At 48.3% G+C, this 20832-nt stretch overlaps 3 protein-coding genes across 7 annotated transcripts in view; 1 reads left to right on the forward strand and 2 right to left on the reverse strand.

Annotated features, from left to right (window-relative positions):
• The window catches only part of WDR33 (WD repeat domain 33), a 69710-nt gene extending 64051 nt beyond the window's left edge, over positions 1 to 5659 (forward strand). For both annotated transcript variants that reach the window (XM_042024528.1, XM_042024529.1), the window contains exons 20-23: positions 491 to 657; positions 788 to 880; positions 1639 to 1824; positions 4354 to 5659. In XM_042024528.1, coding sequence (XP_041880462.1) covers positions 491 to 657; positions 788 to 880; positions 1639 to 1824; positions 4354 to 4583 — 676 coding nt within the window. In that variant the 3' untranslated portion in view covers positions 4584 to 5659. The remainder of the gene's footprint in view (positions 1 to 490; positions 658 to 787; positions 881 to 1638; positions 1825 to 4353) is intronic.
• On the reverse strand, positions 69 to 9128 carry SFT2D3 (SFT2 domain containing 3). 4 transcript variants are annotated; one of them, XR_006015469.1, is made up of 4 exons: positions 7632 to 9128; positions 5013 to 5244; positions 1059 to 1803; positions 69 to 857 (listed from the first exon to the last, which is right to left on the reverse strand). XR_006015469.1 is itself a non-coding variant. In XM_042024536.1 (1 exon), the coding sequence occupies exon 1, from the start codon at positions 9004 to 9006 to the stop codon at positions 8353 to 8355; it is 654 nt and encodes a 217-aa protein (XP_041880470.1). In that variant the 5' UTR covers positions 9007 to 9128; the 3' UTR covers positions 7000 to 8352. The 4 variants fall into 4 exon arrangements, 1 of the variants encoding a protein (XP_041880470.1); XR_006015468.1 differs by having other exon boundaries at positions 7190 to 9128; XR_006015467.1 differs by lacking the exons at positions 69 to 857; positions 1059 to 1803; positions 5013 to 5244 and adding an exon at positions 7000 to 7318.
• An 8899-nt stretch (positions 9129 to 18027) lies between these two features.
• FBXL12 (F-box and leucine rich repeat protein 12) lies at positions 18028 to 20826 on the reverse strand. Its single transcript, XM_042024537.1, has 2 exons — positions 20793 to 20826; positions 18028 to 20568 (listed from the first exon to the last, which is right to left on the reverse strand). The coding sequence occupies exon 2, from the start codon at positions 20500 to 20502 to the stop codon at positions 19795 to 19797; it is 708 nt and encodes a 235-aa protein (XP_041880471.1). The 5' UTR covers positions 20503 to 20568; positions 20793 to 20826; the 3' UTR covers positions 18028 to 19794.
• Between the last annotated feature and the right edge of the window lie 6 nt (positions 20827 to 20832).

Consider the following 20832-nt stretch of genomic DNA (forward strand, 5'->3'; position numbering starts at 1 on the left):
AAGAATCATAGAATTAATAGGAATGAGATCCTGTAATGTTTTGTTATAGCCATGACTCTCATTGCTTCTATGTTTTCAGTTTGTTTTATCATGGAAATGGAATGGAAAAAAAGAGAAGGGGAATGTAAGACCATCAGAGTTAAGGGGAATTCACTTATATTTTTCCTTGCCTTACCTCACCTTATATCTATCATCACTCATCAATTGTTTTTCCCACCTTTTCATTAAATGAATGCAGTATGTTTAACAATCTTTTTCTTGTATGAAAAGCCAACATAATCAGTGGAAGGAAATACGAAAGGAAAATTACAAAGCTTACTATCAAAGTGCTCAAAGGCAGAAATGAGCACTTTCCCACCTACAAATCCTGTTCTAGTAACTGTATGTGCTGCAGCATTAAGTGGAACAGTTCAGAAATTAGTTGATAATTAAACTGAAACTGACTCAATTATGCCTAAAAACCACATTTGTATCATGTTCTTTCTTGTAGCTTCCGAAGAGGAGGACCCTCGAGACACGAGGGCCGGGGACCCAGGGGCAGAGATGGCTTTCCTGGCCCTGAAGATTTTGGGCCAGATGATGCTTTTGACTCTCCAGATGAAAACTCCAGAGGAAGGGACCATGGTGCTCGGGGGCGAGGTCGAGGTGCTCTAAGAGGTGAGGGGACCGGTCTTCCACACAGAAATGCAAGGATGAGGAAGGAAAGGCATTTCTTGGGCAGATGACATTATTTTCATGAATACAATGTCTCTTCTCACTCCTGTTCCCTGCTTCTCTTACTGCTCAGGAGCTCGGAAGGGTTTGCTTCCTACTCCAGATGAATTTCCACGCTTTGAAGGAGGGCGGAAACCAGAATCCTGGGATGGAAACAGAGAACCAGGTAAAACCTTTGGTGAGGTTTGTAGACTTCTACAACAGAATCACTTAAAAAAATACTTTAAAAATCATGTCTTTTTCCCGTACCTCATATGTTTGTTACCAGTATTTTACCAGGAGAAAAGCCAAATGCAGTTCTATGGTCTTTTAAATTTAGGAAAAAAGAACTATACAGAATTTACCTGGCTCTAAATACAACTGTCCTACTGAACAAAAGGGATTGTGGCCTCAAAGCCTTGATCTTCAGTTGCGTTCTTGTATAGTCCTGAACTGCCCGGGCAGTTGTCACCTCTGGATGACTGAATCACATGTCATGGGGGTTTTTTTTAAGAAGTATATTAATGCCAACAGTAATCCTTCTCTTGGTTGGTATCTTTTCAGCTGTGATGTCTGACAGCTTATATCAGCATTTGTGTTACTAGAGGCAACCCCATATGGGGCAAGACAGAGCTGTAGAATGGAAAAAAAAGCACAAACAACACATGAAAAAATGAAGATGTGATTGTCCCAAAAATACATGAAAGTATTTTATACTGAAAAGAACACTTTACATCTGCCACACTTTTCTTTCCCATCGTCTTTAAAATCTGTTTTACCTTTAGCTTTTTTACTAAAAAATGGGACAGAGGAGAAGCTTTACATAATTTTAACTTCAAAATGGGTGCCAAATAGTGTGGGCAGTTTGTAAATTTATGTGGCTGCCTCCAAAAATGAGGAATAATGATCCAATGAACATTACTTATCCTTTGTTTTCATGCACAGGTCCTCGTCCAGATCACCCTCCTCACGATGGGCACTCTCCAGCCAACAGAGAACGTTCTTCTTCACTCCAGGGCATGGACATGGCCTCACTGCCACCACGGAAACGTCCCTGGCACGATGGACCGGGAACCTCTGACCACAGAGACATGGATGCTCCAGGTGGACCTCCAGAGGAGAGGGGCAAAGGTAAAAAGCCCCTTTGATTGAAACCCTTAAGTAACACTGGCATGTGTTTTCAGCATTAGGTTTATCCAGAACTTCTCTGTTCAGAAGGGCTAAAGCTGAGCTGGTTTTACCAGCTGGGAAGTTAAAGACCAGTCTTACAGGAACATAAGAACAGAGGGATTTTTGAACACCAAATCCAAATCTTGTCTCCAGTGTAACAGAATCCCCTTCTTTACTGACCTGTTCAAAAGCAGTTAGTTTTTGCTTCCCTGTTACTCCAGCTGGAAAACTCATTAAGACCATTTTTTTTCTCATTTTCAGAATAGTTACTTGTTAATATTCATGCTTGTGATGTTATCCTTTAACTCAAATAGAAGAACATTGATCCTGTGTAGTGATATGTCTCTGAAGAGTTCTCTAAACCTATGAAGATCTGTAGTTTTGGACCTTGCTAAAATATTATTTTTATATTTAATGGCTTTTTAGTTACCTTTTGTGTACTTTTCTAATTGCTTTAAGACTCATATAGACTTCTGATATACACAACATCCATGGACAGACCTCTAAAACTTAATTGCAGTAGACTATGCTTTAAAAAACAAGGAGGGAAAAAGTTTTTCTCTTGATTTATGCTTATCGTTCACTAATTTAACTTGATGTCTTGTGTTGTAATTAAATTGAATGTTGGTTCCTGTTATTTCTGAATGCCACTCTGATTGCACTGAACTCCACCACTTCCAGCCTGAACCAGCTCTTCTCCAAGTCAGAGCTCTGATCTATTTATTCTTTCTAGAAGTTGTATCTTTCACTATCCTTGTTACTCTGTATGTGCTATTTTGAGTTTTAAATTATCCTTTCCTAAATTAAATGAGGTAACTAGGAATTGCACACACTATTTAAGATATGGTGTAACCATGGATTTCTACAGTTCTCTTGGATTTGTTCCACTTTCTCCATTCTTTCCCAATAGTTCCGGGTGTTACAGTTTCCTCTAAGTGGTCACATGCTACTGTAACCCACAAAACACATTCTTTTGGAGTCAGTAGCTGGTTCAGAGCCTTTTGCTGGGTATGGCACTTCCACCGTCCTACTAGTGTCACACCAGTTCTTGATCCTATTTCTTACAAATCTCAGGACTTCTGTTCTCTTTTGTAAATATTGTCTTTCTTTAATGTCCTCACATTGACTACCCACTGTCAGGTAGTGACCAGTGACAAAGGTCCTTCTCATTTGCTTCCAGATGCTGAGCTGGCAGCCTGCAGTTAGACTGCACAGCTTTGTCTCTGATGCCACTGAATCCCATCCCACTTCCCTTACCATTGTTCTGAAGCTCATTCAGTTTTAACTCTGTGTCACTCCTCCTCTGTGTGGACTCTGTTCCCAGTGTAGCATTAACAGCAGGTTTTATCATTCCTTCACTGATGTTTTGAATAAAACTCTGCTGATAAACTTCTCTACCAGTATTTTTTCTTCCATATCCATCTGCTGTATTTCTCAATTTAGCCAGCATCTATCAAATCTGTAAGGATTCCTTTTCCAGCTTCAGTAATGATTGTGATAACTCTCTCAGATTCTTTATTGAAGTCAAAACAATGGTTGTCCAGGCACAAGAAGTGTGGTAATTAACTCATCATGTGCTAAACAAAGTTTAGAATGATGGCAGAAAGCCTGATAAACAAACAATGAACAATACTTTTTCATATGTGGGCTATGTCACCTTCAGTTGTATTGGTAAAGTCATTCGAAGATTAAAACTTCATTAATGTTTCTGTGAAACAATTTGGTGACTGTTTTACATGGAACCAACCAAAGTCAACAAAAATCATTCTTGCTAAAGTGCAGCAAAAATATCTGAATTTAGCTGTAGTATGTGTCCATAAAACAAGGTTACCACTGATTTTGTTTTTTCAAAATACTGCTTCTCATTTTAGGCTAATGAATTGGGTTGGGTTTTTTTAATGTTCTTTTACATATCAAAACCAAAAAGGTATGTGAGAATTAGGAAATTCTATTCCTGGCAGTAAGAGCTTGAGTAGTTTTTGTTCCTGGTTAGTAGTAAAATAAAGCATTTTTCCATTATTTTTAGCAAAAAATGGAATGAAACAGTAATGTTACTCATGATCTTCACCATCAGCCTCAACTGTATCAATCTGTCAACAGTGCAATGTTGTTGTTTAGGATTAAAAAAAAGTATTATGCAATAAAAACAGAGAGAACCACAGATAGTGGCTCTTAAAGGACAAGAACTGGCAGTGTGGAGAACAAGCTATCACTATTCTGATTTCAGTCCAGTGACTGCTGACGGTATCAATTGTAAGCTCCTTTAATTCCCAAGGAATTGCTTGATTGTTGTCTATCTTCTGAACTGTAATGGAGACACTAAATCTGTGTAAGAAAATTGTATTGAGGGAGGAGGTATAAAATTGCAGGTCTCAGCTACAGGTGGTTTGTGAATGGTAACACCACAGCAGAACCAGCTCAATACACGGCGTGTCTGAGAAGGGACACGGCTCAGACTGACACCAGTAACTGGTTGTGCTTCCTTTGTAGGACGAGGAAATTCAGGACCTTCACAGAGAGCGCCAAAATCTGGGAGGTCCAGTTCTCTGGATGGAGACCACCACGATGGATTCCACAGGGATGAAGCCTTTGGCGGAGGCCCCGGGGGAGTCAATAACCCCTCTCGAGGAGGAAGGAGCGGCAGTAATTGGGGAAGAGGAAATAACATGAACTCTGGCCAGTCACGGAGAGGAGGATCTCGGGGTGGAAGAGGCCGATAGAAGAGGCTTTGACTGGGTCATGCCCAGTCCTTGTGGGACAATATTTAAATAGACTGCTACTTTGGACTCAGTCACCTGCAATGCCACGAACCTGGATTCTTAACTGGGATAACTGAATGTGCATTAGTTCCTAACAAGGGTCTTTCTTTTCCTAAATCAGTCATTTGCCTCTAGCTGCAGTATTGTAGCTAGCTTTGTTTTGTTCTTTCCCCTCCCATTTCCCTCACTTTCTTGTTTTGTCAAGAGCTGGAATTTCTTTTTAAGTATTGTGGAACATGGAGCATCTCCACAGATTTCAGTTCACCTCCAGACAGAAACTTGTTTCTATATGTACAGTTTGTCAAAGAGTTACGTTGGTTTTGTATGAATACAGAATGTAATTTGCGCAAAAATTAACAAAAAATCAACAGTGTGTGATTCTTTACTCACCTATTACTATAGAGGGTTGTATTTAGGCAAAGTTGCATTTCAGATGGAGCAACACTACTACCTCCTGAAATCTCAGCCATTTAAAATACTGAGAGGCGATTCCTAGTTTTGGTTTATCATGTATAGAGAAGTTTCATTTTCACCTTTGGCCACAGCTGTCTACCAAATACAATGGTGCTGACGTTAAAATTCCGAAATGCAGGCAATCACCGCTGCTTGCTAGTCTGCCATCCTGAAACAGAAAAAGTGGAACAGCTTTTAGAACAAGTTGTCAAAGACATAGTGTGAGTTGCATAACCTGGATCACAAGACAGACATCACGGCAAATATTGTTCTACACTTCACCTAGGCGAGTCCCGGATTTTTGTTCAAAACAGCATCTGTTTATAGAAATTGAGGAGGAAAGTTCAGCAGCTTGATTGGTATGTTTTACAGCAGCTGTGTGACACATTGTTTAAAGCTATGGGTGTTCAGCAGAGTCTGGTGCATTAATTGCTGAAGTGCAATTCATTGCTTCCATAATAACATTTTTTTAAGTGTCTTTTTCTTTAGGATATTGTTACCTGGTTTTACTAAAGGAGGGAAATGAGGAGGAGGGGTTATTCCCATTTCCCACATTTCATAATAAAGCTGCTTACGAACCATGAGTTTGTTTTCCCCATAAATCATTCATATTATTCACCTCCAGCCACTATGTTACCAAAAGGCTCCTTTAATACCTAAAGCCTCAGTGAAAATCTTATCACGTAAGTACCTTTTCTACAGATACCTCTCAGGAAGGTCCTGTATTAAAAGTAGAGCATATAATGTATAATGAAAAATGACTACCAGGCTTCCCTCTCTCCTGCCTTGAATTTCAGGTTATAATCAGGACGAGACGATGTAGTTCTAGAGGCTCCTGCAACCCAGGAACACATGGCAGCTGTTGAATCTTCTCACACAGTCAGGTTTACCAAAGACTGGCTCAAAGACTGGGTCAAGTCCTGATGTCCCATCTTACTTAAAGACATCAAAGCACAGATGCTTAAATTTTTCTCTTGGTTCAGTCAGTCACAAGTACAGTTTGTTACTTAGTTTTTAATTTGAAAATTGTAACAGATCATTAGCCTATAAAATCCTTGCCATGGGGCTCCAGAGAGACAGAATGGTCTTAAAGGAATTAACTAGAAACAGCTGAGATGCATCTGGTATGACACACTTTTCTCCCTTGAGAAAACAATGCTCTTTAGCTCTATCTGAGGGACTTTGGGTGTATGCCTGGGAGTTAGGATTTGTCCTGAAGTTTTCATGATAAATACTAATGATTTAATCATTGGCAAAGAGGAAAGCTTGCCCTCTTTTTTTTTTAGCAAGCCCTATATATGTTTAAGGGGCTAAAAGAGGTCTAATACTTAGAATATATGAGTTAGAGGATGAGCTTTAGGCTTTAATTAAACCACAGTCCGCTACCAAAACAAGTTGAGTGTACCTAGCAAGAGAAAACGCAACTTTATCTAGACAACTTGTATTTCCTCTGATGATTGGTTAATTCCTTAAACTATTATGGTACTTGGTGTTAAGTAATATTCTTCAAGGGACAGCTTTTTAAATGGAGTTTTGAAGTATTTCACAATCATATGCTCAAAAAGTCCTAAGAAGATCTGATAATCTTAGAAGGTAACAGCATAGCAGAAGAGACAGAAGCAGCTTCCCGGTCTGTGATACCATGATACCCACTATTGCTGGCAAATGAGCACAATTATTTAATGGGAATATACTTCTGTATTCCTCAGGTCATGTTCTTTTACCAGTGCTGCACATAGGGTCTTATGCTCTACCTGTCAGTTTAGAGGCTGTCTCAGATTTAATTTTATTCTGCTGTTATGAATAAAATTAATTTTAAATACTGTAACTTACAAATTGTAAAAAGAAGAGAGCTAATTTAATGCTATTCTGATAGCTCTGACCTACATTCTTAATGGAAAAACGTGACCATTAGTGAAATATCTATACTGACAAGTGGACACAAATAGTTTTATTAAAGCAATCTATGTACACTTAAAGTACCCCCTTTAACAATTTCGGTTTCATTCAGAAAAGTATTTGGTGAATATGTTAAAACTAAATAGTTATAACAGGTAAGTATTGCAGTGGCTTTATTTTCTCCATGAGGCACAAATGCTCAGTGAGATACTCACTTGGGGCTCTGTGCAGGTGAGGCCCTATTGTCCCATTTCCTTGCAGCAGTCCAGCACATGGCCCAAACTGGAGCACCCAGCTCTGTCAGCCTGAATTCAGCACCCTCGTAAGGCAGCTCAGCTTCTGCACTGAAGCAGAGCTCCAGTTACTTGCAAATCTATTTTTGAAGGTCAGGCTGTGACAAGTAAGCAACTCCTGCCCAAGTTCAGAGAGCAATATGTATACACAAAAGTAAGGTTCTAAGAGCTGAAGCTACCCTTTTAAAGCCCGAGGATTTGGTCCCTTACAGCAGCTGTAAGGCAGCAGTACCTGCCAATGCCAATGCTCTTAACTAACATTAGCACCTTGCATCCTCTCATCATCATGCAGGAACACCCCCTCCCCTTATAATTATGGGCAGTGTTTGTGACCCACAGCCCCAGGAAAGTTTGTTTCACTTACTGGATGGTTATTTTAAAGCTGCTTTTTAGAGAGAAATGCAGGTCAGTGGCCACAGTCTTCATATTCACCACTGGTTTGAGGTGACAGCAAAACCAGTGTGTGTTCATAGTGTAGGGGTCAGCACAAAAATGAGGTAATACCAGTTAATTTTTGAATGTTCTCCCCCAGACTCGATCACATTTTGCTAAATCATCTTCGTGTTTCAGCATCCGTCAGCCTTGCGCACCTCAGCTGCTCCTCCGTAACGGCCGAGTCCATAATTACACCGCATCGGCTCCGATCTCACGGTCTGAAGCAGCTGCTGCAGCAGCCACATGGTCCCATCCTGGAGGTAGCGAGTAGGATGCTGCCAGCTCCCTCCCAGAGGTGGAGCGATGCGACAGCACGGCAATGGAGCCGACAGTGCGGCAAGGCAAATAACGAGCTCGGGGGCGGCTCGGCAGGCTGACACCCGCACACGGCCACGTTCAGCTCGGAGTCACCGCGGCCGCTCCGCGCTGCCCGGCCGCTGCTGCTGCTGCTGCTGCTGCTGCTCGAGCACTGGCGAGAAAAACGCGACGGGCCGCGGAGGAAGCGAAGAGAAGCGGCGTCCCCCGTCTCGGAGTCGGCTGGCTACAGCGCGAGGCTCTCAGTCCGTGTGCGAGGGACTCCCCCGGGGACGCGGCCGGTCCTCCCCCGGTGCGGCCGCAGAGCCAGGCTCACCGCGGAGCCCAGGCCGGTCTCACAGGGGTAGTGTCTTGCCTCGGCCGCACACCGCGGCGCTGAGCAGCCCGGCCAGGCGGCGCAGGCCGGCGGCACCGCCGGGCAGCGCGGCCAGGAGTGCGGCGGCGGCGATGCCGAGCTGCGCGGCGGCGCCCAGCGCCGTCAGCGCGGTGCTGCGCAGCGCCAGCGCGGCGTACAGCGTCCCGAAGAGCGCCCCGAGGTACAGCAGCGCGCCGCGGCCGGGCTCCCGCAGCAGCCGGGCGGGCCCGCGCAGGAGCGCGGCAGCGCCCAGCGCACAGAGCGAGCCGAGTGACCAGAGCAGCGCGAACTTGCGGGCGCGCAGCAGCAGCAGCGGCACGCACAGCCCAGCCAGCCCGAAGCACAGCGCGGCCAGAAGCACGCACAGCCCACTGCCCGCCAGCCGCTGCCAGCGCGACAGCCCAAACAGCCACGGGTCCTCCTCTCCCGCCCAAGGCCACACCGGAGCGCCCGGGGGAGTGCCCGACGGGAACGGGTTCAGCGCTCCCAGCCAGGCCCGCAGCCCGCCGCGGTCCCCCGCCTCCTCCTGCGAGCCGCCGGCGGCCGGCGGTGCGGGGACCGCGCTGGGGCCGGTAGCAGTAGCAGCCTTGGACTGCGCGAGGTACTCGTGCAGTTGCCGGCCCAGGTCCGCCATGGCGGGGATGGCACCGGCACCGGGCGCTACCACACTGCCTCCGCCCACCCCTGCGCCGCCATTTTCTCGGGCAGAAGCCACATCCGGGGCACGGCCGAACAGGCGGCCACAGGCCGGGCGTAGGGGGGTGCGCATGCGCGGGGGATCGTGAGGCGCAGGCGCGTGCGCGGGGATCGTGAGGGTTGTGACAGCTGAGGAGGGGTGGGGCTGTGCGGGGAGCATCCTGCGGGGCTTGTGAGGGCTGTGAGGTCTGGGAGAACTGAGAGGGCTGTGGGGGCAAGGAGATATTTGAGGGCTGTGGCGGCTGGGAAAACTGTGGAGACTGCGAGGGCTCTGCGGTATGAGGGCTGTGCGTGATATGGGGCTGTGAGGGCTATGTGGGATGTCTAGGGCTACGGGGTCCCTGAGGGCTGTGTCGGCTGTGAAGGGCTATGGGCTCTGTGAGGGCTAGAGGACTATGAGGGCTTTGAGGTCGATGGAGGCTGTGAGGGATGACTGGCCTGAGGGGTCTCTGAGGTCTTTGGGGGCTCTGAGGGCTATGGGGCTGTGGGGGCTTAGAGTGATACTGGGGCTGAGGGGGTCGGGGGGCTAAAGCAGCTTAAGCAGCCTGTGTGTGCTGTGATGGCTGAGAGGGCTATGAAGGCTCTTAGGGCTGGGGGGCTCTGAGAGCTGCAGAGGCTTTGAAGTCTGTGGGGGCTGTGAAGGCTCTGAGGTGTTTGGGGGCTTGAAGAGCTGTAGGGGCTGTGAGGGCTTTCATAGCTGTGGGGTCTGTTAGAGCTGAGAGGCCTGTGAGGGATACAGGGGCTGTGGGTGCTATGAGGGCCATGAGGTCTGTGGTGACTCAGAGGGCTGTGGGGTCTGTGAAGGCTGTGTGGGCTCTGGTGGCTGTGAGGGCTGCAGGGGCTTGGAGGGTAATGGAGTTTGTGAGGTCTTTGACAGCTAAAAGGGCTTAGACAGCTAAAGGGGCTTAGACAGCTATGGGGGCTGTGAAATCTTCCAGTGCTCTGAGGGCTTTGTGGTCTGTGCAGGGTTATTGGGTCTGTGAGAGCTATGGCATCTCTAAGGGCTCGCCTGGCTATGGGGTCTGTGTGAGCTGAGAGGGCTACGAGGGCTATGGAAGCTGTGAGGTCTTATGAGGGCTCTGGTGGCTGTGAGAGCTGTGAGGGGTTTGAGGATTGTGAGGGCAGTTGTGGAGCCTGTAGGGTCCTCAGTGAGGACTGAGATGGCTCTGTGGTGTCTGAGGGCTCTCCTGGCTGTGAGATCTGTTAGTGTGGAATGCCTGGCATCTTAACCGAGATTAGAACAAGAGAATGTTGACCCTAAAGGCTCTGCCAGTCTGCGTGTTTGCTGGGGATGCTGTGAGAAATTACTTCAGTGGAAACCCACCATGTGTGCAACTTACTGTGGCTGAAGACAGTCATGTGAATGGAATGCTTGAGACATGTTTTGTGTTACAAAATTAGCAGAGATTCTGGGGTCCAATTAGAGCGCGTTTGTTTTTCTGTAATGGACTAATAAAAAGGAGCTCACATGAGAAAGGGAAAAAAGGAAGAAGAAAAACAACGCCTGTGGAGCTCAGAAACTACAACATTGTATCAGTGTGCTTTCATCACCGACACTCAGATTTTTTCTTTACATTTAGATTTTTTCTTTTCATTTGATCTCATCACCAACATGTTAGAGCTGAGAGGGCTGTGAGAGCTATGAGGTCTTGGAGGGGTATAGCATCTCTGTGGGCTCTTAGGGCTCTCAGGGCTTTTTTGAAGGCCTATGGGGCTGTGTGGTCTGAGTGCTATAGGGGCTATGAGTTCTGTGGTGGCGGTGTTGGCTATTGGGCTTTGAGCAATATGAGGGCTATGGGGTCTGTGAGGTCAGTGGTGTCTGTAAGGGTGGAGCTGGCTGTGGGGGCTGTGAGAACTCTAGGGGCTGAGAGGGGTCTGTAATGTATGATGTCTCTGAGGGCTGTAGTGTCAGTGAGGGCTGTGGGGGGTGTGAGCTCTGTGGTAGTTATGGGCTCTGAGGGCTCGTGAGTTTGTGAGAGCTGTGGGGTCTGTGAGGGCCGTCTGGGCGCCTGTGGGGCTTGGAGGGCTGTGGGGTCTGTCATGCCCTTCAGGGCTGTGAGGGCTATGGAGGCTTTGGGGGCAGTGGGACCTAGATGGCTGTTGGGGTTCTGTGGGCTCTGAGTGCTATAGGGGCCTGAAAGGCTATGGGATCTGTGGGGTCTTTGAGTACTCTTAGGGCTTTGGGGGCTGTGAGGCCACTGAGGGTTTATGGGGTCTGTGAGGTTTCCAGGGGCTCTGACAGATAGATGGGGTGGGAGGGCTGAGATAAGTGTTGGGGCCCTGGGGTCTCGGAGGGCTAGAGGTGCTCTGGGCATTGTGGTCTGTAAGTGCTATGGGGGCCATGAGGTCTGAGGTGACTGTGAGGGCTATGGGGCCTTTTAGAGCTATCTGGTCTGTGAGGGCAGTGGGGTCTGTGAGGACTGAGAAGGCTCTGGGGGCTGTGAGGGCTGTGGTGGCTGTGATGGCTAAAGGGGCTTGGAGTGCTATGGGGGCTGTGAGGGCTAATGGGGGATCTGTGAGGACTCTGAGGGGGTATGGGATCTCTGTGAGGGCATTGATCGGACAGGAATGATCGACAGGTAGAATAAGCCTGTCAGTGACTGACAGGCTGGAATAAAAGTGATTGACAGGTGGGATCAGCCCAGGAGATGGATTGAGAGGTGGTACTAAGAGTAATTGAGATGTGGAGTCATCCACTCAGAGTGATTGATAGGCAGGGCCAAGAGTGATGGGGGTGGGGGTCAGCCTCCCAGGATCAACAGGCAGGGCCATGGGAATGCCTCTCAGCTGCCCTGAGACATTCGGACACTGGGCTGTCCTTCCTGTGGAAAAGATCTGTCCCTTGTGGCCAGGCCTCCATGGCTGAAATTGGAATTCTGCCTCCCAAAATTGTGTACATCCAAGGATTACTCCCAGACAAAAGCTGCCAGACTGACAGGTGTCACTGGCCTTGGCCTCCCGGGGGCTGCTCTCAGCTGCCCCAGAGCACTGGGCTTTCCTTCCTGTGGAAAAGAGCTGTCCTTTGAGGCCAGGTGCCTGGTGACAGAAGTGGGAATCTGCCTGCTAAAACTATGAACATCTGAGAATTGCTCCCAGACAAAAGCTGCCAGGACTGATGGATGCGGCTGGCCTTGGCCTCCTATGGGCCACTTCTCAGCTGCTCATGAGACACTGGGGCTCCAGGCTTTCCTTTCCGTGGAAAAGAGCCATCCTTTTCAGCCTCGTGCCCCTGTCCAAAGTTGGGATTCCAGCACCTAAAACTGCAAATGTCCTTGGATTGCTTCCTAGACAAAAGCTGCCAGGGTCTGGTGGGTCTGGCTGGGCTTGGCCTCCCCTTGGAAGTGCACCTGAAACACCGGGGTTATGTGCTTTCCTTACAATGGAAATGAACTGTCATTCTCATCTGGGAGCCTATGAGGGAAATTTCGAATGCACCTCTAAAATTCAATATATCAAAGCGTTAATCTCAGTTGAAAGCTACCAGGACAGATGGGTCTGGCTGGCCTTGGCCTCCTGTGGGCCACCTCTCATCAGCACCTGAAACACTGGGCCTATGCTCTTTCCTTCCTATGGGAATGAACTGGTTCTAGAGAAGAAAGAGGCCGTGCTGGAATTCACTTTTCTTTTGCAGCCTATAAACTGCACAGCCAACAGTGAGAGAATTCGTCTTCCTTCCCAGCTCTATGCTGGATCACATTTTTTCAGTGTCGAAGAGCCAGGATCCACAACGGAACCCCTACACCAACTATGCCAGGACAGAAGGGGCGTGACCTTTACCTGGGCGCTGTCAGCGCTCATAAAGTGCGCCACACGATGGCGGTGTGTACTTGCGAAAGAAGGAAATGCACCTTGCCTAGCTCTAAACCACCCGAAGTGCGGATCCGAGTTCAAAACGTCCCTGCTCTCAAATGAACTGTGTCAGGACAGAAATATTTCACTGATCTTCCCTTTCCAAGTACAAATTCTTACTTGCATCACACTCAAAACGAACTCCTCCGTGCTCGTAAATATTTTCTATCTCATGGAGTCCAGCTACAAACTTGAAAACCTCTGGCAAAAGCGTAGCTCATAGAAGTGCCAGCTGAGAAAGTTGTTGCTGGCCAGAACTGCAGCTGCACCCACCAAACTGCAGCACATACCCTGTTGTCTGCACTTTCCTTCTCAGCTCTGTGTACCATCGTAATCCTTCGGTCTCACAGAGTCAGGAGCCAAACCTGAATGGCACCACTGATGGCTCACACACTAAAGGTACCAAGACAAAAAGCTCAACAGCTTGGCTTTTGCATTCCCACTGTAACACTGCAGCAGCTCTAACCCATAGAACTGGAGAGTAGGAAAAGCAATTAAATTCACCAAGCTCACCCAAGGAAGGGAGGAAAGGCAGCACAAGGCAAGGGAGGGGTAGGTAAGTCATGGCAGCAGCACGGTGTGTAAAGTAAGGCAAGAGAGCCATAGAAAGGGAAGGAAAGCAGCTAGGCCTAGTGTTTCAGGTGCACATGACAGGCTGCTGAGTAAAGACTAGCCTCAGCTTTCTGTTCTGACACCTCTGGTGTAGAAAATCCAAGTGTCATGTGAAAAGGTGAGGCGTTCTTGACTCTTAGTGTGGGGAGATTTACTTCACCCTTAGTGTTTAATTTCTCTGTCAGCTTCCCAGGAAAGCCAAGACCCTTGTTCCCGATCAGTCTGTCAGCATCCTGTTAGGGGTACCCTTCACTGAGCAGTCCTACTGGATCGGAGGGTGGTTTTCTGACTTAGGGAAACACACTAACAGCAAAAGGGAGAGCCCTCAGCAGGTCTTCTCCTTTATTTGAGGGTGTTACCCACTGCCAGTGACTGCCAGTGCCCAGGAAGGATTCACACTGACAGTTTATGGAATAACACTCTTTATTAATATAAAATCGTGACAGGTTAAGGTTCGAAGATTGTCAGTGGTAGTATCTGAGTGCAAAAATATACTTGAAGGAATATACAGACATGCTCTAATTCCCAATAAAATATTCAATGTGCATGGAGTATGATTCTTATCCTATATATACCCAATAGGTGTCCCTATGGGGGAGAAGACAGGTTCAGCCCATCCACTGATCCCAGCAGTTACAATGGAGTCTTCCTTACTTTTACGCCATTCTCGACTTATTTATATTCTATTTCTTTGGATTTAGGTGGAGCTTGAGTGACTCCAGTCATGAATATCTTTCTTACTGATTGGTATAAAATTCTCTCTCTTCGCTTTTAAAGATACGGGCAAAAATAATATAGATAAAAAATAATGCCCAGTGAGGGGTGGTCATACCTTGGAGAGAGATAACTTTGGAATGGAGGGGTGAGTTAACATTATTATTGGGCTTTAATGAATCATGTTAATCTAAGGAGAGGAGTTTTGCCACAGTTGCTGGCTCAGCTGTAGGACATGTTCCTCTACCTCCCCTGGCTGGCAGGTGGTATGTGGTTTATTAGCTGTAAAGTACCATCATGTAAGGATTTCCACAGAGCCTGGCCAGACTATGTCCACTCTGCTCCACCCTCCATTGCATCCCCTTAGCAGGTGCATGTGGAGTCACCATGAAATAGGTTTCAAGTCACGCCAACCACATTCCATCCAGGGAGCAGCAACTGTGATTTACCCTATAATTTCCATACCATTGCAACTCCTGATAAAATGCTAATATACTCAGTTTCCTCTAACTGTGCGCCCAGTTACCTGTCCACAGGGTCCCTAGTCATTTGCCCACACCAAGGCATATAAAATTTGTGATTGTTGGCTCCAGATTTCTAGGATGGGGTTCAGGAAGTGGAGTGCCTTTCCTTGGGAAGTAAAGGATGTAGTCCTAGTTTTTGCAGAGCAGATGATAAGGTACTGTGGGGAAGTAAACTCCAGCAAGACATTTTGGACTCTCAGAGACTGAAAGGGCATGCTGCTATGTAAGATAGCTGAGAATGAAAGTGCAGTGCACCTTTTGTGCAGGAGTAATCTTGGACATATGTAATATTGGAGTTGGTGTCCAGTTTTTGGCTGGGGGTTCCTGAATATGTGTGGCAGTGCTTTTACATGGGTACACTTAGGCTCAGTGTTTCAGATGCAGATGATAGGCTGCAGCAGGCAGGAGAAACTTTCTGTCCTAGCACATTCTGTGTGGGAGCAATCCCCCAGTACTTGCAATTACCGTATTGGTATCCAAATTTTGGAGTTAACCTTCAGAAAGTGATGAGAGTGCTCTTCGACAAGAATGAAAGCACACAGTCCTAGTGTTTGAGCTGCCAATTATCAGGTTCCCTGGGAATGAAAGGGATATCAGCAGTTCTTTTTGTCTGGCACCTTTGGGTGGAAGCAGCTTTGCACTGTCTGCAATTTGGGATGTCATCTCCACATTTCAGAGGCGGTCTTCTGAAATTTTTAGCTCTACATTTATTTTGGGCAAAGTAAGCAGCTATCCTGAGTCTTGGTGTACAGCCTAGGGGAGGTAATGCCCAGTAACAGTGTCCTAGCACCTTTGTATGGGATCACTTCCCAGACGTTTTCTGTTTTGGAGACAGGATCACATTTCTTTTGAGATGGGGGTCATAATTTCCTTCTCTGACAAGGAAAATAATTTTGGATCCACGCATAGGGTGGTCTTGGTCAATTCAAGTGATTTTCCTAGTATACAGTGGTATTGGTTAGAGCTGGTTGAACCATTACAGGGGGAATGTAAAAGCCCAGCTGTTGATCTTTTTGTCCTGGTACCTTTAGTGTCTGAGCAATCAGTGGTAGGGTTCAGTTTTGTATTCTGACTCCGTGAGACTGAAGGATTGTGATGGTACACAGAGCTGAGAAGGAGAGTGCAGACAGCAGGGATTGTGCTGCAGTTTGAAGCACATACTTCGGTGCCGTTGAAGTAGCAGCCAGCAAGAGCTTTCTCACCTGGCACTTTCGTGAGTTATATTTTTGTTGGATGTTTTCAGTGTTGCAGCTGGGCTCTGTGAGAGTGAAAAAACACATTAGCACATATAATTGGGAAGGAGTTCGTGTTGCCGTGTGAGTGTGGCGCAGATAAGAGGTTGCACGTGGAACGGGAAGGTCAGCAAAGCCTTTGTGTCCTGACGCGTTTCGCGTGAGGGCCGTGACCAGCCGTGTCCACCCCGGGAGCGGCGCTTTGGGCTGGTTTATAGGCACACAGCCCCATCTACTGGAGCTGCTGAGCGGCGCTGGCTGCTTGACAGAGACGGGGGTCCGCCGTGGTTATCTCCGGACCATCCCTTGTGGACATCCAAAGTCCGCTGCTCTCAAAGAAAATGTGCCAGAATAGAAAGACTTCTCTGACCTTTCCTTACGTTTGCAAACTTGTATTCGCACCACAGTCAAGCGGCAGTTACTTTTCTTGCAGCCTGAAAACTGCACACAAAATCATGGTGCACTGCACTTTCATTCTCAGCTGTATTCCGTAGCATCATGCACTTTCAGTCTCTCAGAGTCTGAAATGTCCATCTACTTCTCGCACAGAGAAATGCGTCAAGACAGAAGCAGTCCAGAAAACTGCTTCTGTCAAAACATGCCGGTGCCATGTACTTTCCTTTTCAGCTGTATGTACTGTCACATTCTGCCACTCTTAGAGTGCAGTGAGGGCTGTGAAGGGTTATGGGGGTTATGAAGAGCTGTGGGGGCTGTGAGGGTTGTGAGACCTGTGAGGGCTATGAGAGTTCAGGGGGCTGTGGGGACTATGGGGGCTATGGGGAATGAGACAGCATTGAGGGCTATGGGAGCTTAGAGCGCTATGGGGCTGTGAGGGCTGAGAGGGGTGTGGGGTCTGAGGGGGCTGAGAGGGCTTTGGCCCCGTACCCGGTGAGGGCTCAGATCCACATGTGTCCAGACCGCTCGGTCCTGCGCCAGCTGCTGCCACCGCCGGCAGACCCTGCGGGGAGGCGAGCAGCCGTCAGCGCCGGGCCGGGGAAGCGGCAGGCGGCCGGTCCCGCCCGGGGAGACCCTACCTGGCCGCTCGCAGCCGGTCCCGCAGCGGCAGCAGCGCCAGGACCTGCACCAGCACCGAGTCGGGCAGGGGCGCCCGCTCCGCCATCGCGGCGTTGCTAACAACAAACCCGGGGCGCGGCCCTGGCGACGCCTCAGTTCCGGGGCCGCGCCGGCGTCCCTGCCAGAGCCCGGGGCGCGGCCTCGGCAGGTACCGGCAGGCCCCGGTAGCTCCGCTGGGCTCGGGACCTCCCCCTTTAACCCCCTTCCTTAGCAGCAACCCCCTCCCCGTGCCTCTTCGTTCCCCCGCGTTAAGCCCCGGTGTCTCCTCCAGTCTCGCCCGCCCCACGGTTCCTCTTGTCCCCGTGTTCCCTGCTCGGTGCCTTTTGTCCCTGCTTCTCTATGCCTCTTGTCCCTGTCACCTGCTCGGTGCCCCTTGCCCCCTGTCCCTATCACCCCCCGGCTGCCGGTGCCTCTTCGTTCCTCCCCGGTGTTCCCGGTGTTGCATCTCCGGTCTCGCCTCGTCCCGTCCCCCGTCATCCCTCAGGCAGTTTGTGCTTTTATTGTGATTCTTCCCCATCTGTTTGGATTTAAAAAGGGACAAATTCTCTGGTTTCTGAGGGGATTTACTCCAAGTGTGAAAATGAGCAGGTCTGGAAGATAGGAAATACTTTGGAAATTACCACAGAAGGCACGAGCAGATACACATGGCCGAGAAAATAAAATGGATTTGGGTCTGATAAAAGACCTGGATCTGAATATTAAATACGTACATGTATGAAATCGTGGTACATGTGTGCAAGTTGGTGTGTGAAGAGGCAAAGCAGCAGCTTGGTAATCAATGGTTGTTCCCTGCAATGACTGATAACCCCAAATGTTATGGCTTCTCTGAGTTTTCTATTCACTTAGAGGGCTGTGGACTGCTAGAATGCTAAGACCAGTTCCATGTCCTGGCTTTGCTGAAGGTCTAGCTGTCTCTGTTGGACATTTATTATGTATTTTTAAAAACATTTGGGCTTTGATGTAATGATGTGCATATGAATACCTAGAAGGTGGGGTTGGGGGAAGAAACACTCAAGTCAGCAAAAGATGAAATGGAGATGAACTGAGTAGAAACCCCTTGAATTTGGAAATCAGAAGAAACAAAGATCAAGAACAGCCCTCCAAAGAGCTTCAAGTAGGTATGTGGGGACGGTGAGTAGAACCAGAACTTCTGGTTAAAGACCTTTCAGTCTTTTATGCCCCTAATTTGCCCATAGTCATCCAATATTTACAGCTCCCCTCCTGCTTCCAAACCTGAAACACTCCACTTTGCACCATATCAACTTGTAATTGTTGTCCCCTGTTTAGCAGTTAGTTAATGGAAAACTGGCATGTTGTGACTGTGGGGATGTTAAATTCTGTTGTTGTGCCATCAGGATTGCAAAGATCCTGGTGCAAAGATCAGGAGAACGTCGAGGTTCTTGCTGCATCTCACTGTGCCTTGACTGATTGATGGATTTTTACTGCTTTTAATTTTCCCTTTCCCTGTCGTACTGTCCCTCCCCATCCCAGAGAGTGCTGGAACAGATAAAGCTGGAGGTTTTAATGAGGCTAATTCCACCAGTGTTAATCTCCTTGCCTGGGATAAACACGGAGCGGTAGTTACTAAGTCAGCAGCCTTGGGATGCTTTCCAAAGCACATTTTACCTTTGGATATTAGCCCTGAAGCTACCCTGAGACTGGGTTTAGGAACAAAAAAGAGTCCAGGGCACAAAGGCCACCTGAGAGCAATGAGGATTTCACCACAGGGAGGGTCACTGCCATCCAGGACTGTCTAAAACCCAAAGGTTTATTGCATGTGCTGCAGCTGAATGGAGGGCAGGGGGCGTTTGGGATGAAAACAAGGCAGAAAAAGCTCAACTGAGGCATTAGTTGTCCTGCTCCGTTTCCTGTAGGATGCTCTTGTCAAAAGGAAGGGTGTCCTAAGGGGCAGGAGAGATGCCGAAGCAGGTTAAAAAAACCCCAAGCCCTAAAAACAGGGGTTCAAATTAAAGTTAAAAGCTTGCAAGTTTTTTAAAATAAATACAATATTCGCTTTAAAATATAGAATAAAAATTAATAATAACAACATAACAACATTTGGGCAGTTATCTGGTGTTATGAAATTGGGGGATGAGGGAGGAAGAGGAAGTGAATGGAGACAACAGATGATGAGAAAACGTGGATGTTACCAGCAAAACCCAGAGGTAACGACAGCCCCAGCAATGCCCAGGGGCAAACGGGATGTCTGGCTCTTGGGACCAGGTGCTCAGGAATCCTCGTGACCAGTCTGACAAGTGACTTGAAGACCCAAATTTGAAGGAAAGGAGAAGGAATTGGAAATCATGAGGTTTTGGCTGCCAGGTCTGTTTTTTCAGTGACAGAAGGGTGTCTCACTTCACTCCTTGAATTCTGCACTCATTACACTGCTGCCTGGTCCTCAGCAGTGGAGAAAGAGGAGAAGACAGAGCTTAAACTTGTCATCACCCCAGCCAGTTTTTGGTCAGTGGGGTTCCCAAGGGCTGGGTGTGCTTCCCAGCTTTCCTATTCCTCTGATCCATGGAAAACAAGGAGCGGGGAATCCTACCAAAAGCTTGTTAACAAGCTTATTTACATGACAGCTTTTTAACATATTTATGTGAAAAACCGTAATATTTTAAGGCCGATGGGAATTCTGTCCCACAGCTATGTACAGGAAAACAGGCTTTACCAAAACAAAAGGAGCACTTCAGGTGTAGTAAGGAAGGATAGCACTTCAGGCTATCAAGGAGTGTGAGATATGGTGCAATGTGGAAAATTCTCCTGAATTTTATCGAGGAGTTCATCTTCAAAGCAAGTTCCACCTAATTTGAGGTGGTTCAGGCGAGGCAGCACTTGCAACAAAGCAATAACAGTACCAAGGGAGACCAAATCATAGAGGTCAAGGCACAGGGTCTCCAGGTGCTCCAGTGTCACAATAGCAACCAGCCCCCTGTTTGTCAGGAAGTAGGCATTGCTGATTTCCAGGTAGCGGAGCTGCTTCATGTGGCGCCCAATGAATACCATGGCAGCATCACCAATGATGCAGTGCCGCAGAATCAGACGTTCAAGCTCTTCCAGGTGTGGAGCTGCTGCTTGGATCCCCATATCAGTGATGCGGTAGGTGCCACAAAGGCTCAGTGTCTTCAAGTGGTTCTGTGAGGAAATGCCAAGAAGATGATGGTCAGAAAAGGTGGGAATGCTGTGGATAGTGAGGTGTTGTACCTGTGGTGGTGGCACCGAAGGGGAGACGCAGAACCAGGCATCGGGGATGTCGCAGAGGCTCAGCTCCAGTGTGGTGACAGAAGAGGGCATGCTCTCGTACGGGACATGGCGGAGGTCTGTCTCGGTCAGGCACAGCCGATGGAGCTGGGGACAGCGCTTCCGAAGGGCAGCCAGCAGTGCCGGTGAGAGGAGCCGCTGCTTGCCACCCGAGCGAGGCATGCCCCGCATCCGCAGGGTGCACAGGCTGTCAGGGAGGCGGTGGCGCACCAGGTGCCACAGCGTGCGGCGGGTGATCTGGGGGGATGAAAGGGCCTAGCTCCAGGGGATGGCGTTGGAAAGGCACCCCTGTCGCAGTGGGGTGGTTCCCCCTCAGCTTCTGCCTGCAGCGGGGTGATCTGACCGCCCCCCCAGTCTCAGTCCCTGTCCACAGTGGGGTGGTCTCGCCTCCCCCCATCCCTCCTGCCCACAGCGGAACTGTGTCCGCCCCCCGCCCCGCTGTGCGGACAGGCTGCCCGTACCCGGTGAGGGCTCAGATCCACATGTGTCCAGACCGCTCGG

This window comes from Corvus kubaryi, unplaced genomic scaffold, assembly GCF_017639235.1.
Source record: "Corvus kubaryi isolate FWS band 111438036 unplaced genomic scaffold, C.kubaryi_AGA036_p1.0 37264, whole genome shotgun sequence".
NCBI classification, from domain to species: domain Eukaryota; kingdom Metazoa; phylum Chordata; class Aves; order Passeriformes; family Corvidae; genus Corvus; species Corvus kubaryi.